The following is a 15,552-nucleotide window of genomic DNA, read 5'->3' as shown; positions in this document are numbered from 1 at the left end:
TTCCATAAAGGAATGAAAAAGACTCTGAATCAAGGGCAGTGTCACACAGACCCAGGTAAAATCACGTTTAACTTTGGAAAAAGAAGCAAATGACAATCAAACGTAGCTTAGATATTTTGTTTAAAACGAAGGCAAAAAGTGTTTGGACACATTCTGGTTGCCAACTTTATTTTCTTTCCTCCATAAAGTCGAAATCATCATAAAAGCAATCACTTTCATTTTGGTTGACTTTCAACTCCATTCGTTGTAATAATAATTTTACTGTGATAATAAAGTGTCACACCATTACACAAATATCTAGGCTATTCAGCACCCACCTAGAGATGTTATGGCAGCAGCGAATTGTGACTGTGATTAAATCATGCTTTACAACAGGATGGAAGCATGTTTAACGATGACAAAAACGGCATAATTATACAATAATACAGCACACTTTATGGTGGCAGTGTTTTCTCCAGCTGTTCTAGTGTGTTGCGTAAAGTGACAGTTCAGCCAAAAATGCGGAACAAAAAAAGAACATATTCTGGGGCCAGTTGTTCAAAAGGTTTAATCTGGATCAGAATGATCTGGATTTGGAAATCCCATGTTTTGCTACACATGATCAGGTAACCTATCTTACTTTTGTGCTGTTTTTTTTTTAAAGCAAAATTGTATTAGAGCACCCTGCTCCAGATACACACTTGTTCAGATTTCCAAATCTGGATTACTAGTGCTCTGCGGAGCTCATAAGGGGATATGGTGATGGGGGAATAAAGCTGCCAGTGTTTTGCATTTTTAGTTTTATATTGCATTTACACAAATTACTACTTCTGACAATTTAGTTTACAATCAGCTATTAAAAATACCCTTAAAATTAAATATAATATTTGAATTTCAATTGGGGATATATACATGCTAAACTGTTGTATTTTTTGGAACAGTTTTAAAGTTTTATTGCATTTTTGTTCCTGAAATCCACCCTTCTGCTGGGATCAGAATAATATTTTTTTTTGGTTCAAAACTATCCCAAGCTTACTAAAACATAAACTAAGGATTTAATCCAGATCAAAACCAAGATTGATTTTTGTCATCTAATCCGAATTCAGAATCCTTTTCTTTTTTTCTTTTGAACAACCCATTTTCAAAAACTTCAGAATGATCCGGATTTGGAAATCCTATGTTTTGCTATCCAGGATCAGGTAACCCTTCTTACTTTTGCGCTGGTTTTTCAAAGCAGAATTGGATTGTTTTTTTCTCATCCGGATACACAATTTTTCAGATTTCCAAATCTGGTTTACTAGTGCTCAACGGATAGTAATGGGGGGAAAAAAGCCAGTGTTTTGCATTGCATTGCATTGCCACAAATAACTATTTCTGACTGGTCCATCTATGATGTTGCCAATGTAGCAATACAAACAAACAAACTTTAAATATAATATTTTGCTTGATATTGACAGCTGTTTGGGGATTTGGGAATATATTACATGCTAAAATGTTGTATATTTTTAAAGTTTTATTACATTTTTGTTCCTGAAATCCACCCTTCTGCTAGGATCAAAATAATGTTTTTTTCTTTTTTCTTTTTTGGATCAAAAGTATCCCAATCTTACTAAAACTATCCAATTTGACGGCCAAAGTCTGATACTTTTGAACAACTGACCCCAGGACAAATAGATATTCTGGAAAAAAAAATCCTCCTTTTATGTCCCACAGAATAAGGAAAATCTTACAGATTGATGACAATATAACATTTTGGGTGAACTATCTCTTTAAAAGGAACTGAGGATAAAACTGTTCAAAAATTAAGCATTTGTAACAACTATTCATCATTTACATGAAACGAAGGCCGTTGTGCTCTCTAATACTTTAGTCAAACTTTAAATGAATTTATACCCTGTTCGTCTCTGAGAAAAGATAGACAAAAACACTCCATATGAGAAAAAGTTTTTATTAGCTGTTCTCCTTTTTGACAAATGGAATGAATCAAGTTGGCAGATTATGTACATAATCTTTTTGATCTAGTCAAAAATGTGTTAGAAAGCCATGATGACAAGTTAGAGAAGCAATCTTTTAGAAAACAATCATCTCCGAGTAATTTAAGAATGAAACGGGGACGCTGTCAGCGCGCCCCCTGGTGGAGAGTTAAAGGCTTGTGTTAAGAGAGTGGCAAAGCAAATCTCTCCTCAGCTATGGGCTGTCGACAAGTTCACATACATGGTGGCAAAAATCTCTTAGCCTCGACATTTACAGTTCATGCTAACTCAATCCCAGGTGAAAACGGAAAGAGAAGCCCTCTCCGCCGCTTCTCGCTCATAATTAATGTGTCAAAGACTATTGCTTTTAGAAATCATGCACAGCACATGAAAAAGTAAATATGACATAACTACATAGGAGAGAGAGAGCTGAAGACTACAAACTGCCAACTTGAGTTTGATTTCATATTGTTTGAGCAGATGCAAATGGAACACCACCATTCAGCCCATGTGTCCTGTGTGTCAGTGTTTTGCATAAAAACAAACCAGAAACAACAAAAGTGACGGTGGTAAAAGTAAAGGAAAATATATATTTATATATCTATTTATACTTATTTTTTATATGCATACACGTGTGTATGTTTGACATTATAAAGAAAATAATTCCCATAGGTGTGGCGTTTAATTAAAGCTCAATATAGACTTTTATTATAACAAAATAGGCAGTATACTGAGGGTTGAATATACATTACAATTTATACTCTCTTATTTGCATTGCTGTTTCTTTAAGTAAGAATATGTCGTCACCTGGATTTGAAAGATAATTGTAAGCTGTTCCTTTTCACCTCGACTAAAAGCTACTCCCATATGCACCTTGATTAAAATGTACACAGATTGTTAAGACAAATAGACATTTAATATAAAAAGAAGAACTTTTGTGCCAAACGTTTTTGTCCTCTTTGTGCACTTGTGACAAAACAGATCAGCTGCTTAAAATGAGTGGGCTGCTCGATTTTACAAGATACATGAGAGAAAACCAAAGAAATACGGTGGCTGCAGTTCACGTAGTCTGACAAAAACGTAAGAACATAAGAAAAAGAAGAATCCAAAACATGCTCTTAATGCAAAAACGTGCAAAGTGTTGCTTCATGTCTTTTCAGAGGCAGACATGAAAGCGTTAAACTTCTGATCAAAAATGGGAAAAAAGAACAAACCAAAATGTATATAATGCATTAACTCATTGGTTTTCCTTCCAGAAAGTCACCTCCCTTAAACATTAAGGAATCTGTACCGTATAATCTGTCCAGTAAGTCGCTGGTCAGGCATGTCTCCTCCCGCTGGAGGATGAAATGCGGAGATTGGGATGCGAGGTCTAGACAGCAGTTTCAAAGAGAGGCATCAGAGAGAGAGAGAACGGTGGCCACCATGAGACCACCATGACCCCAAGCCCATCCAAAGAAAAGGTATTTCCTATGCTCAGGGGTCGGAAAGCCAATGCAAGCAGCAGGCCAGGTTAGTATAAAAAGAAAACCGAAAGAAAAAAAAATACAAAAAAAAGTTTAAAGAAGAATAAGGTTTATTTGTCTCCAGCCATCTCACAATTTCTCTTTGACTGGTACCCAGATGAACGGCCCAGACTGCTCCTCGATGATCTGCTTAACCTGGTTGTAGATCTCTTCTAATGTGTCTCCTTGTACAATGGCTGAAGGATAATAAAAATAAGATGACCATCAATGAGTACCATACATCTCCTTACTCAATGGAATAAAAATATTGAAGGGATAGTTCACCCAAAAATGAAAATTGTGTCATTAATTACTTATTCTCATGTCGTTCCAAACCTAGACCTTTGTTCATCTTTGGAACACAAATTAAGATATTTTTGATGAAATTCAAGAGCTTCCTGACCCTCCATAGACGTTTCCTGTAAGAACCTGTAAACCTATAAGACCTTTGTTCATCTCTGGAACACAAATTACACAAATAAAAGGATCTTGCTTGGAAGAAAGTGAGTGAGGAGGTCGGACAATCTGGTAAGTTGTAAAAAACGCTCTTTACTCAGTTTGAGCTTTATATATACATATTGAGACTACAAGCTAGCTAAAGCCGGCAAATTGAGCTTATTCGCCGTATTTTACAATAAAATACAGGGACAGAAGCCCCTCCCATGGCGCGAATTCACGTCTGTTGTGTAATGAGTGAATTTCATGTGTGAAGCGCCCAACTACGTGCGAAGTCGCATTTGGTGTGAACGCCCCATTACGTGTTTGGAACAACATTAGGGTGAGTAATTAATGACAGAATTTTTATTTTTGGGTGAACTAATCCTTTAAGATTTTCAGGAAAGGTGGGACTGGATACAGGCGGCCCACAAAGATTTGCCACTGGTAACAAATGCGGTCTCTCTTTAGTAATATTTTTAAAAAATCCTACAAATATCAAATGTAATAATTACAAATTGTTGCTACAGCACCTTGGAATACCCCAAACTAATTTCAATATTATTTTAAATATGTTAACTTTGACTGTTTGGACAAAAAAATGTTCTATGTTACATGGAAGAAAGTCGTATTGGTTTGGTTACAAATGATGACAGAATTTTCACTTTTCCTTTCACTTTTAAATGAATATAAACAGGTGGAATGAAAAATTGGACGTGTGTCCAAATATCAGTTTAAAGGGATAGTTCACCCAAAAATGAAAATTCTGTTCTCATCATGGCATCATCTCACCCTCATGTTGTTCCAAACCCGAAAGACCTTCATCTTCAGAACACATATTAAGATATTTTTGATGAAATCCGAGAGCTTTCTGACTCTGCATAGACAACAACGCAACTGACACATTCAAGGCCCAGAAAGGTAGTAAGAACAATGTTAAAATGGTCCATGTGACATCAGTGGTTCAACTAGGGCTGGGTGATCAATCGCAATATAAATTTCCTTGATAAACGATAAGAGTTTGATAAATGTTTGATATAATGAAGCACGCCATTCAGATGTTTATCCACTTGGTTCAAATGGTGGTGGTGTGCAAGCTTAATAGAGCAGATGCGTTCACTCATTATGGAGTCCCGGTCACATAACCCAAACAGTGCTGTGAGATCCAGTGTGAAGAGCTTGAATTCAGTGAAGAACACAAATAACTTGGTTATAGCCTGACAAACAGGAAAGAGACCGTGCGCAACAAGACAGAAGGCCATCATTTGCCATAGATTTGCCATACTATAGTAGCACTAACTGTACCATGGTATTGTGTCAGAAATGTGGGAATTTGTGTCAAATTTTATTATATTACTAATATAGACTGTAGTTTTTTTGTGATTAAGCTATAGCATTTATGCATTTATACTAAATGTATTTAGCCTACTGTTTTTCATATACTGTACATATGACATTTTTAAAAGCTTTGTTTTATAAGACCAAAAAAAAAAAAAAAAAAATCATACATCTCATATCTGACACAGACCACTTTATTAACTCTGTAAAGTAGCTAGCTGTATGAGCTAAGACCAAACAACATGCCTAAAAGCTTTTGTAAATACGAGGACATGGCAGCACTGCAAATGCTCTCTAAAGCAGCCTCCCAAACATAAAGCACATAAACAGCACATCAATGCTAGTCTTTAGCCAAAAAAAATGGCTCCCCCAAGACGGCAAAATTTTCTATGGTTACAAATTGCGGGAGTGACTGCTGTTCCGTACACACACGGAACGATAATGCAATCTCACTGCTGCATTTAAATGCAAGTGTCACTCCCGAAATTAGCAGTGTGTACATGGCCAATTATCAGAATCTACATGTATGCTACTATGGCTACAATAGTTAAATTAAAAACAAAAACCTCAAACAGCCAGAATAATTCAACTTCACCGTATAAAAATGAGGTTGCAACAAATTTGAACGATATTTTGATAACGAACATATCTACATCTACATCCTAACTCAAGCTACTATCAAATGTGTATTTCTAAGAGACAAAAAAGTTATATTATTATTAATATTATGAAAGAAACACAAACCTGTTTCTTGAGTTGAAACACTATTACTTTAGCACATGTAGAACAAAGAAATTCAGACCATAACGAATAGTTTAAAACCACGATTAACTGTCTGGTTTTTGCAACTTTTACACTGGAGCAAAAATCTGCCTTTAAACTTACAGATTTTAAAAATGAAATTTATTGTGACAATTATCGATATCAACTGATAAGAAAAATATTGTGACAGTTATTTTGTCCATGTCGCCCAGCCCTAGATTCAACTGTAATTTTATGAAGCTACAAGAAAACCTTTTGTGCACAAAGAAAACAAAAATAACAGCTTTATTCAACAATTTCTTCTCTTCCTTGTCAGTATCTGACACATGTTCACGAGCAGGAGCCAGCGCTACCACTGATGTCACATGGTATATTTTAACAATGTCATTATTACCTTTCTGGGCCTTGGACTTGTCAGTTGCGTTGATGTCTATGCAGTCAGACAGCTGTCATAAAGCTCAGATTTCATTAAAATATCTTAAATTGTGTTCCGAGGTTGAACAAAGGTCTTACAGGTTTGGAATGACATGAAGGTGAGTAATTACTGACAGAATTTTCATATTTGGGTGAAGCACTAAGCAGAGAGGTCACAGCTGATTAGGATGTAAGTTTACTCTGTTCTCACCGGTGAAGTGCTCTAGAAATTCCTGCTCCAGTTTCATGGCTCTTTCATAGGTCTTCCTGCCTTGCTCCTCCATCAATCTTTTATTCATCTCTCTGTGAAGCACACAGAGTGCATATTATTAGTGCCAATCAGTTAAAAATGACCAAGCTTTAGCATTTATTGTGTTTGATGAGCTTTTGATACAACAGTAAAAATAACATACAAAATATTCTCCACTGATTTGGGTTTCACGAACACCGCAATGGGGTAGAGCTGTGCTAACTGGAGTCGTTTGATGGCATTGCCTGAGACATCCAGGATGCAGTGCTTGCCCTTAAAGAACAATGAGCATCATGTGAGACATAAAAATGGTGTGCAATGCAAATCTCAAGGTCACGCTCACAAAAAAAGGTCCTTTTTTATTACTGCCATAAGTTCTTTTATTACATCTCAACCAGTTGAACTCATTCACCTTTTCTGCAACCTCTCGCACTGACTGCACGCTTGTCCCGTAGAGGTGATTGTTATATTGACCGGCCTCAATGAATTTGTGATCTTGAATATCTTTTTCCATTTGCTCCCGTGAAACAACAAAATGGTAGTCTCTGGCATCAACCTCGTAATCTCGCTTCGGTCGAGTCGTGTCTGGTGAAAGAACAGAAATGATCATTAAAACAATGAAATACTGCAGAAGAGAGTTAAGACTGTGATTATGTACTCACGGGGAACACATGATCCAAACTTGTCCGGAAATTCAGAGATTAGATCATCGTTTATCCTGTCTTTCATGGGTCCAAGGATAATCACTGGACGAGTGTAACTCACTGTAAACCACAATAAGCTTACACAGCTCAAGCAGAATTACACACTAACAGTTATATGAAGTAATATTAACCAATGTACCATAATAAAAGAAAGCTATAATTGGGGACACTCACCTTCCTGTTGCGTGACTGTCTCATATGAGAGGACATACTCTTCCTGCCCACCTAATAGAGACATAAACACTGATAAGAGTTCAACAGTCTTCATGTACTGTGTAATTAAACAGTTTAATTACCCAACATGCATGTATAGCCTTAACTAAACTCAGCAAAACACTCACAAACTGTTTGAATTTGGATGAATTTTGTATGAGAGGATTTTGAGAAGTATCTTAGTATTGAGAATCTTAGATACGTCTTAAAAACATGGTATCTGACAGCTAAAGGACACATTTATAAATAAATGTATATAAATAAATGTATTCTACTGTTTTTAATGTTTGGGGTCGGTAAGATTTAATAAGAAATTAATACTTTTATGTAGCAAGTAAACATTAACCCTAACCCTAAAAAAGGAACAGTAAAGAATCCTAAAAAAACAGCACAGTTTTCAACCTGTTTGCAACATTGATAATAATAAATGTTTCTTGAGAACCAAACCAGAATAAAATGATTTCTAATGCATCATGTGAGACTGAAGACCGAAGATGTATTTAAATAATTTTATATTTTATTTATAATATTTTACAACATAACAGGTTTTACTGTAATTATGTTTTGATCAAAAGCATTGGTGAGCATCAAAAAAGATTGAAATCTATTACCAAGCCTAAATTTCAACAACTGTGTATAAATTAATACACAGGTTAAAAGACTGTGGGTATAAATATAAAAACCGACACACTAATTAATTACTAAAATGAAAACTGTTATGTTAAAGCTAAAATGTATACTACCAGTCAAAAGTTTTTGAACAGTAAGATTTTTAATGTCTTTAAATAAGTCTTAAATTAGCCTACTCGATTCAATTAAAATTTGGAAAAATGTTTACAATTTTAATAGCTTTCTATTTAAATTTATTTTAAAATGTAATTTATTTTTGTGACTTCAAAGCTGAATTTTTTAGCATCATTACTCCAGTAATCATTCTAATATTCTGATTTGATGCTCAAAACATTTATTATCATTATTATTATTATTATTTTGAGAACAACTGTGTAGAATTTTTCAGGCTTCTTTGACGAATAGAGAGTTCAGAAAAATACCATTTACCTGAAATAGAAATCTTTTGTAACAGATGCTTCAGATTTCAAATGCTGATCTTTGGATCTTTCTATTCATCAATGAATCCCTCAAAAAAAATGTACTCCACGGTTTTAAATATTGAAAATAATAATAATAATAATAAATGTTTTTTCAACAGCAAATCAGCAAGAATTGTGTGACGCTGAAGACTGGGCTAATGATGCTGAAAATTTAGCTTTGACCACAGGAATAAATTAGATTTTAAAATATATTCAAATAGAAAACAGTTATTTTAAACAGTCAAAATGTTTTAAGATTGGACTGTCTTTGCTGTACTTTGGATCAAATAAATGCAGGCTTGGTGAGCAGAAGAGACTTCTTTAAAAAACATTAAAAATCTTACCGTTCAAAAACTTTTGACTGGTAGTGCAAGTAAAATCTGCTCAAATGTATTTCTTTTGCATTCAATGCAATTGCTTTGAACAGCAGTCTCTAATGTTCACTCACTGTTCAGACTAGATAGATTCGAGAACCATGTGGCATTAACAAAGTTCAAGAGGTTTTTCAGACCACTTGATGTGAATGACAGGCCAGTTACAAAACTGTTGAAAGATCCACGCTGTTCAAATGACTGTGACGTTATTTGAAGGCCGTAATACGCTGTACCCAGCATAGCCACGAAGCAAAGATAACAGAAACTTTTATTTTTTTATTACCTGAAACTCCAATGTAGGTCAAATCATATAGCCTTAATTCCTTTTTATGTACAGCACTTTGAATTACCATTGTGTATGAAAATGTGCTATATAAATAAACTTGCCTTGCCTTGCCTAGCCAGCTTATGAACTCTGAAGCTTAGTAAAGCGAGCTTCTGTTGTTTAAATCAATAGCATGTTTTAATTATCTTGGCTTTTACTACTGTATTTTTAAACAAACTATTTTAACATTCTGTTCTTGAAGACTAAAATATTTAATTTAAATAAGAAATTAAACTTTTTGCATTTTTGTCTTGCACAGTACACATCTTTCATTTATGTATGTGCTTATAACACAAAGGAGAGCTGAGGGAACAAAGGAATTCAAATAATCAAACTAATGAAGGTTAATGATGAAAGGAAATAAAGGGGAACACAAACTTACGGTAACTACTTTCACTATCGCTGGCATTAGAAGTTACATGCTCTGAAACCATAAAAAGGGAAAATAAACATCACAGACACAAAAACAAGTTTTGCAGGAATATGACAGACACCACACTAAGAGCAGTCACCAGCAGATGGCAGTGTTAAGAACCTGTGCAGGACATCTGAGGCTTTGAAGCTGAGCTCTTTTGCTCAGTTTATCACAAAATTGCTTGTAGTTTTAGCTGTATGAAACATTTCAAATCATCTAATAGCCTCTGATTGCATGTGAGAAAATCTCTCAGGTGGTCTTAACACAGTCGTGGTGCAATGAACACTGATGGAAAGAGGGGCTCCACTCCACCACCTAAAAGTCTAAATGAGGACACAAATACTAAACATCCAGGAATCATGGAAGATTGTAAATAACCTTCCTTTGTATCAGCCATGCTGATCTTAACCCCTCATGTTCTGTTGTGACTGTTTTCACACTAGCAAAGTTAAAAGTTGGGGCTCAGTTATTTTATTTTAAAAGAAATAAATACTTTTATTCAGCAAGGATATATTAAATCATTCAATGTTGGAAAGTATTTTAAGCAGATCAATAATTTTCAACATTGATGATAATAAGAAATATCTTTCCTTAGCACCAAATCAGCATATTAGAATGATTTCTGAAGAATCATGTGACACTGAAAATTGGAGGAATGGCCACTGAAATTCAGCTTTTCTAACACTGAAATTATGAATAATTACATTTAAAACACTGTATTTTTGAGCAAATTCAGATTCAAATTCAGAGAATATCATAATTCTTTGAAAAACAAAAAAACTGACCCAAAACTTTTTTTAAATGCTTATATTTACCTCCTAATTCTTTTCCTTTTAGCATTTTTGATTTGACCAAGTACTTGGATATTATTTCAGATTGTTGTGTCACAAAGTACACATGCATTTTTCAAAAACTTTTTATACTCTAGCTGTTTCTGTGAGAAAGAAGTCAAAATAAATCTGAAAGGAGTGTGTATCTCAGTGTCCATGTCAAACAGAACATGAGTTAAATTACTACAGCATTATTTGCATTTGATGTTTTTGTCCCCAAAAGCACATATCACACTCATTTCCCAAAGCAAAATCACACCGATAACTATTTTTACATATTCTGAAGAAAACAGAATTGTGCAAAACTCGCTGCTCCAATGCTAATGTGTTGTGGATAGTTTCCAAGGCATTGCTACGCAGTTGCTAGTTGCTTACTGGCAAGTTAAAAGAGCCCACTCCCCAAATCCCGAGAATCATTATTTTTTGCCCACTTTGTCATTTAGCACAAGAAAAATAACACGTTCAATTGCTTAGTGGGGAATACGTAAAGGAAAATTTAAAATTACAGCTAATGGAAATAGTTACTAGGGACCTATGACTTCCACAATGCGAAAAACGCACACTGAATTGCAGAATCCAGTCATAAAAATGGAATTTAATGTAATGCGGAATGTCATGTAATTTGCCAAATTTGGGTTAATAAATCGAACATAGGTCAGTACACTTAAATCAAAAGGCAATATGGACTAGTGTCTATGAATATTAAGGCACAAAATACGATTTAAATACGAATCCTGCATGTTCTGCGTGTCTTTGTGTGAATGAATGGCACAGACACGCTGTTTCGTTTACTACTGAGGTGCACAAGATGCTTTGCTGCCTCAAAATATAAGTGTAGAAAAATTAAGATTAGATTAATACAAATATCATAATGATAAATGTCATATCATATACAAACAGAAACTTGAAGGTCTTCACAGCAATCTGTCATAATAAAAGTTCAGTTTAACTTGAAGAAACTGTGACAGAAATATATTACTTAATGTGATGATAGAACTACTACTAATGAAATTATTATTACAACATTAATTTTTAAGGAATAATAACCAGAAAAATTATTTAGCAGAAAAATGTAAATACACAATACAGTATTTCTGAAAAAAAAAAAGAAATAAAATAATAAATTACTTTTTTAATAGATGTTTTTGATTAATAAACATTTAATGAAACCATTAAAATGGTTTCCATTAATTCAGCAAATTATAAAAATAAAAATAAGAAAAACAATTTTTTTTTTTATTGTGTAAGTTTCGCTTAATTAGACATGCTTTTTTATTAGCAATTTAATTTAACTATTAAAACAGAGCCTATAAAAAATGAAATGGTAAAAAAAAAAACTGAATCCAGAAAAATTTTAATGGAAAAAAATTTGGGAAAAAATAAAATGGATTTTATAGCGCCCTAGTTACTTTTAAAAGTGCTCACGATTAGGTTGACCCTTTAGAAGAACCAACTAATAATACTTCAAGTTACAATACAGATATTATATAAATTCATTAAAATCGTTCAAACCCTTTATCTTTTACCATGTTAAATCCTCAAGTTTTTTTATTTTGCCAGAATACTGGTTTGTTCATTTTGGAACAAAAATGCTGGAAAAATATATTCTTAATTCAGTTAATTGTGCTTCACAATTTGTTTACTTTAATGTTCCATTCTATCTAATAGCTTTTTTATCAACTAACAAACCCCCTGCAGTTCCCACACAAACCCTCATTTAGAAAACCCTACACCAAAGAATTAGATATAATAAGCACCAGTATTTAATCAAAGCATTTATAATGCAAATGTTGTTAAAGAGACAGCACACCCAAAAATAAAAATCTCCCTCACGTTGTTCTAAAACCTGTACTTCTATCTTTTGTGGAACAAGAAAGAAGATATTTTGAAGAATGTTGGTAACCAAACCCATACAATATTTGTTGCGCAAGTCAATTGGAAATGAAACTATTTGGTTACCAGCATTCTTCAAAATATCTTCTGTTCTGCAGGAGAAAGAAATGCATACAGATTTTCATGATTAAACATGTTTCCATTTTTTGGTCAAACAACATATACATTACGCCAATTACATAAATTACCTAAATTATGACAGAGAATTCATTTTTTGGTGAACTATCCCTTTAAGAGGAACAGAATTAACATGTTAAGGGCATAATGAACAACAAAGGACCCGAACATAGCGCTGATCTGCAAAGCTTGTGTTTCATAGCCATCTAGACACAACACAGGCTGCAGACACAACATAATTCTAACCAAACATCACCGCTAAACGTGCAAGACAGATTTATAGGGGGATACAGGGATTTTGGTAGGGCCTTTGGGATACTCTAGGTCTGCTGTAGCCTTTGTGGACTTACTCAAGCCTTTGTCGTCACTCAGGTCCTGTGGAGCAGTCGGCAGAGAGCACGGAACAAGAGAAAACCACAAAAATAACAATGATTACTGGAACAACATATCAGGTCTTACCGATGAACATTGCTCCGGCTTTGCAACAAACCCAGAACCACTTCAGTGGTTTTCAATGGACATACGGTTCCCTAAATTATCGAAATCTACAAAATCAAACTAAATTTGCAGTCATGTTTAGGGTTGTTGCAGACGCAGGAGTTTTGTTCAACGGTGTTGGCGTAGCCGCGTGTGGCGCTACCCTGCCCTGCACACGGCTAATGTACTTACGGTCTGCATCGCTTGTTTCCTGTTCGCTGGGGTCCTTGTTCTTGTAGAAAGGGAATTTTCGCGAAAAGAGGTTCTTTTTACGCTTGTCATTGAGTGACTGCTGGGAAGGAGGAGAGGGAGGGATGGAGGGAGGGAGAACAAAAAAGGAAGAACAGATGGAATGGTGTTGGGTGTCTAGTTGAAGTATGAACAAATGCCCAATTTAACAGATGCCCGTGTTACTGACTCTATAGCCACCGCCATCCAATAAAATGATGCTGGAATGACAAAAACCACTGATGCTAGAATTAAAAATAGATATGACACCAGATCTTGGTTTGGAGATGGCAACAGACACAGTAGAGTTCATGAGGGATTACTGAACATCAGATCAATTTAAAGGGTAGTTACAGTACCACAACCAAAGTTAGCAAAGTGGGGTTACGGCATAATCTGACAAATTCAAGGACATGCAGGCCAGCCTCCTAAATTAGTTGATTAAAGCTAGAGATTGGCATTGATCAAAGGGTTTGGATGAGAACAAAGTTACAAAACAAAAGACATCAATAGATGAGCAGCTGAGTAATGAAGGAGGAGAAAGTGAATAGAGGTCGACCGATATATCATCCGGCCGATATATCGGGCCGATATTTGCCATTTTTTTATATATCGGCATCGGCCGGTATCTGTGTTTAGTAGCGCCGATTTAAAGTCAGGCACGTCTGCGGGCAGCCCCGAGTTATTGGTGCGGTGGAACGCTGTTGTGAAGGACCCCAAGTCAAAACTTTTGTAAGATTCAATAACATTTCTGAGAGATAAAGGTAAGGCTTAAATTCTGATATTTCAAAGTCCATATATGTACTATATATTACTAGTAAACTATGAAGTGTTGCTTTCACTTAGTGAAAGAAAATCATAGGACCGTCGGGAACTGGCATATTGCTACGGCTGGTTAAAGGTTTGCTTACTTGCAGTTAAGTTTAAAGACTGTAGTCAAAAATGATCAGCAGCTTGTTTGCTAACATATTAGCCTCAGTGTTATAAGTTCTGTTTTATTTTTCCTGTATCCAAGTCGGAGAATTTCACTGTGTGCGTAGGGTGAAGAAGGCGGCGGTTATTTTTTTTCAGCACGGATTTGGCTTAAAAGCATGAGTGATTAAGCCTATAAACTGTAAGTGTGCAGCGATGTGAATATCAGCTGTTAAAATGAACCATCCTTTCATCATATCATCATATCATCATGCAAAACTAAGAATTAGAATTATTCGGATTACACTATTGCCTGATTTTGCTTTATTTCGTTGTCAAAAGTAAGATTTTGCTCTCTTTTGTCGTCAAAAGTATTCTGAAACAAGTCACAACTGAGCCGCTGTGCATCTCCATTTAAACAGTGGTGTTTCGTTTATGAATGAATGTGCGTTTTTAAACGAATCTAGTGAAATGATTCAATTTCTCATTCATAAAGACAGTCATTTGCTTTATTCAGGAATGAATCAGCTGTTCGAACGAATCAAATGAATGATATGATTCAGTAATTAAATCAGTGTCTTGCCGCCAACTGCTGGCAGGTCCTCTCAGTTATATAAATCATTTAAATTTTCTGTATTCAAAATTTTATATTTAAAACATTAAAGTTTAACATTAATCTCAGCTCTTAAACTTCTTTGATTAAATGATTAGTAAATGATTTGAGTAAATGATTAACAGTTTTTATATTATCTGTTTTATATATTTAATACTTGGTCAGTTTGATTTGTTTGGTTAACTTTGGTTAAATCTTTTATATAATACTGTGCAGTGCACAAAATCAAGATGGTTCATTGTGTTCATTGTTCATGATGTTGAGTTTAGAAATGATGTGCATCCACTTATTATTAGTGTGACATTTTGCAAATAAAGGGGAGAACTTCAAGATATCGGCTCTAAAAATCGGCCAGAAAAAAATCGGCAGCACATATCGCCCATCGGCTGACCCTGACCTCTAAACATCGGCATCGGTTATAGAAAAACCCATATCGGTCGATCTCTAAAAGTGAAGAGCAGTTTGACATCAATGGCAAGCGTATACATCTTTTTGTTCTCGGTAATACTCATGCACTCATGCTGCATTAGTGAACGCAGTTGAAAATACTAAGAAAGTGAAGAGTGGATGATGAGTTGGTCCTTTGCTAAACACAACACTGCTGCAAAGACTATAGAGACTGGAGTTATCATCACTAGGGCTGGGCAATACGTATTGTATTTTGACAATATATGTTGATAAATAAGAAAAGTTGAACATTGAAT

At 34.9% G+C, this 15,552-nt stretch overlaps 1 protein-coding gene across 14 annotated transcripts in view; it reads right to left on the bottom strand.

Annotated features, from left to right (window-relative positions):
- Window positions 1-1,911: 1,911 nt before the first annotated feature.
- The window catches only part of dlg1a (discs large MAGUK scaffold protein 1a), an 81,749-nt gene continuing 68,108 nt past the window's right edge, over window positions 1,912-15,552 (bottom strand). For 7 of the 14 annotated variants that reach the window (XM_073851352.1, XM_073851353.1, XM_073851346.1 and 4 more), the window contains 8 exons: window positions 13,288-13,387; window positions 9,746-9,787; window positions 7,535-7,585; window positions 7,319-7,420; window positions 7,069-7,241; window positions 6,820-6,929; window positions 6,618-6,709; window positions 1,912-3,654 (listed from right to left, as the gene is read on the bottom strand). In XM_073851352.1, coding sequence (XP_073707453.1) covers window positions 3,548-3,654; window positions 6,618-6,709; window positions 6,820-6,929; window positions 7,069-7,241; window positions 7,319-7,420; window positions 7,535-7,585; window positions 9,746-9,787; window positions 13,288-13,387 — 777 coding nt within the window. In that variant the 3' untranslated portion in view covers window positions 1,912-3,547. Of the gene's footprint in view, window positions 3,655-6,617; window positions 6,710-6,819; window positions 6,930-7,068; window positions 7,242-7,318; window positions 7,421-7,534; window positions 7,586-9,745; window positions 9,788-12,968; window positions 12,994-13,287; window positions 13,388-15,552 lie in introns of all 14 variants that reach the window. The other 7 variants (XM_073851358.1, XM_073851354.1, XM_073851349.1 and 4 more) reach the window with 3 other exon arrangements.

The sequence above is a fragment of the Garra rufa genome, chromosome 12 (assembly GCF_049309525.1).
Source record: "Garra rufa chromosome 12, GarRuf1.0, whole genome shotgun sequence".
Lineage (NCBI taxonomy): Eukaryota > Metazoa > Chordata > Actinopteri > Cypriniformes > Cyprinidae > Garra > Garra rufa.
The sequence above is the reverse complement of the archived record's forward strand: the minus strand, read 5'-3'. Positions and strand labels throughout refer to the sequence as shown.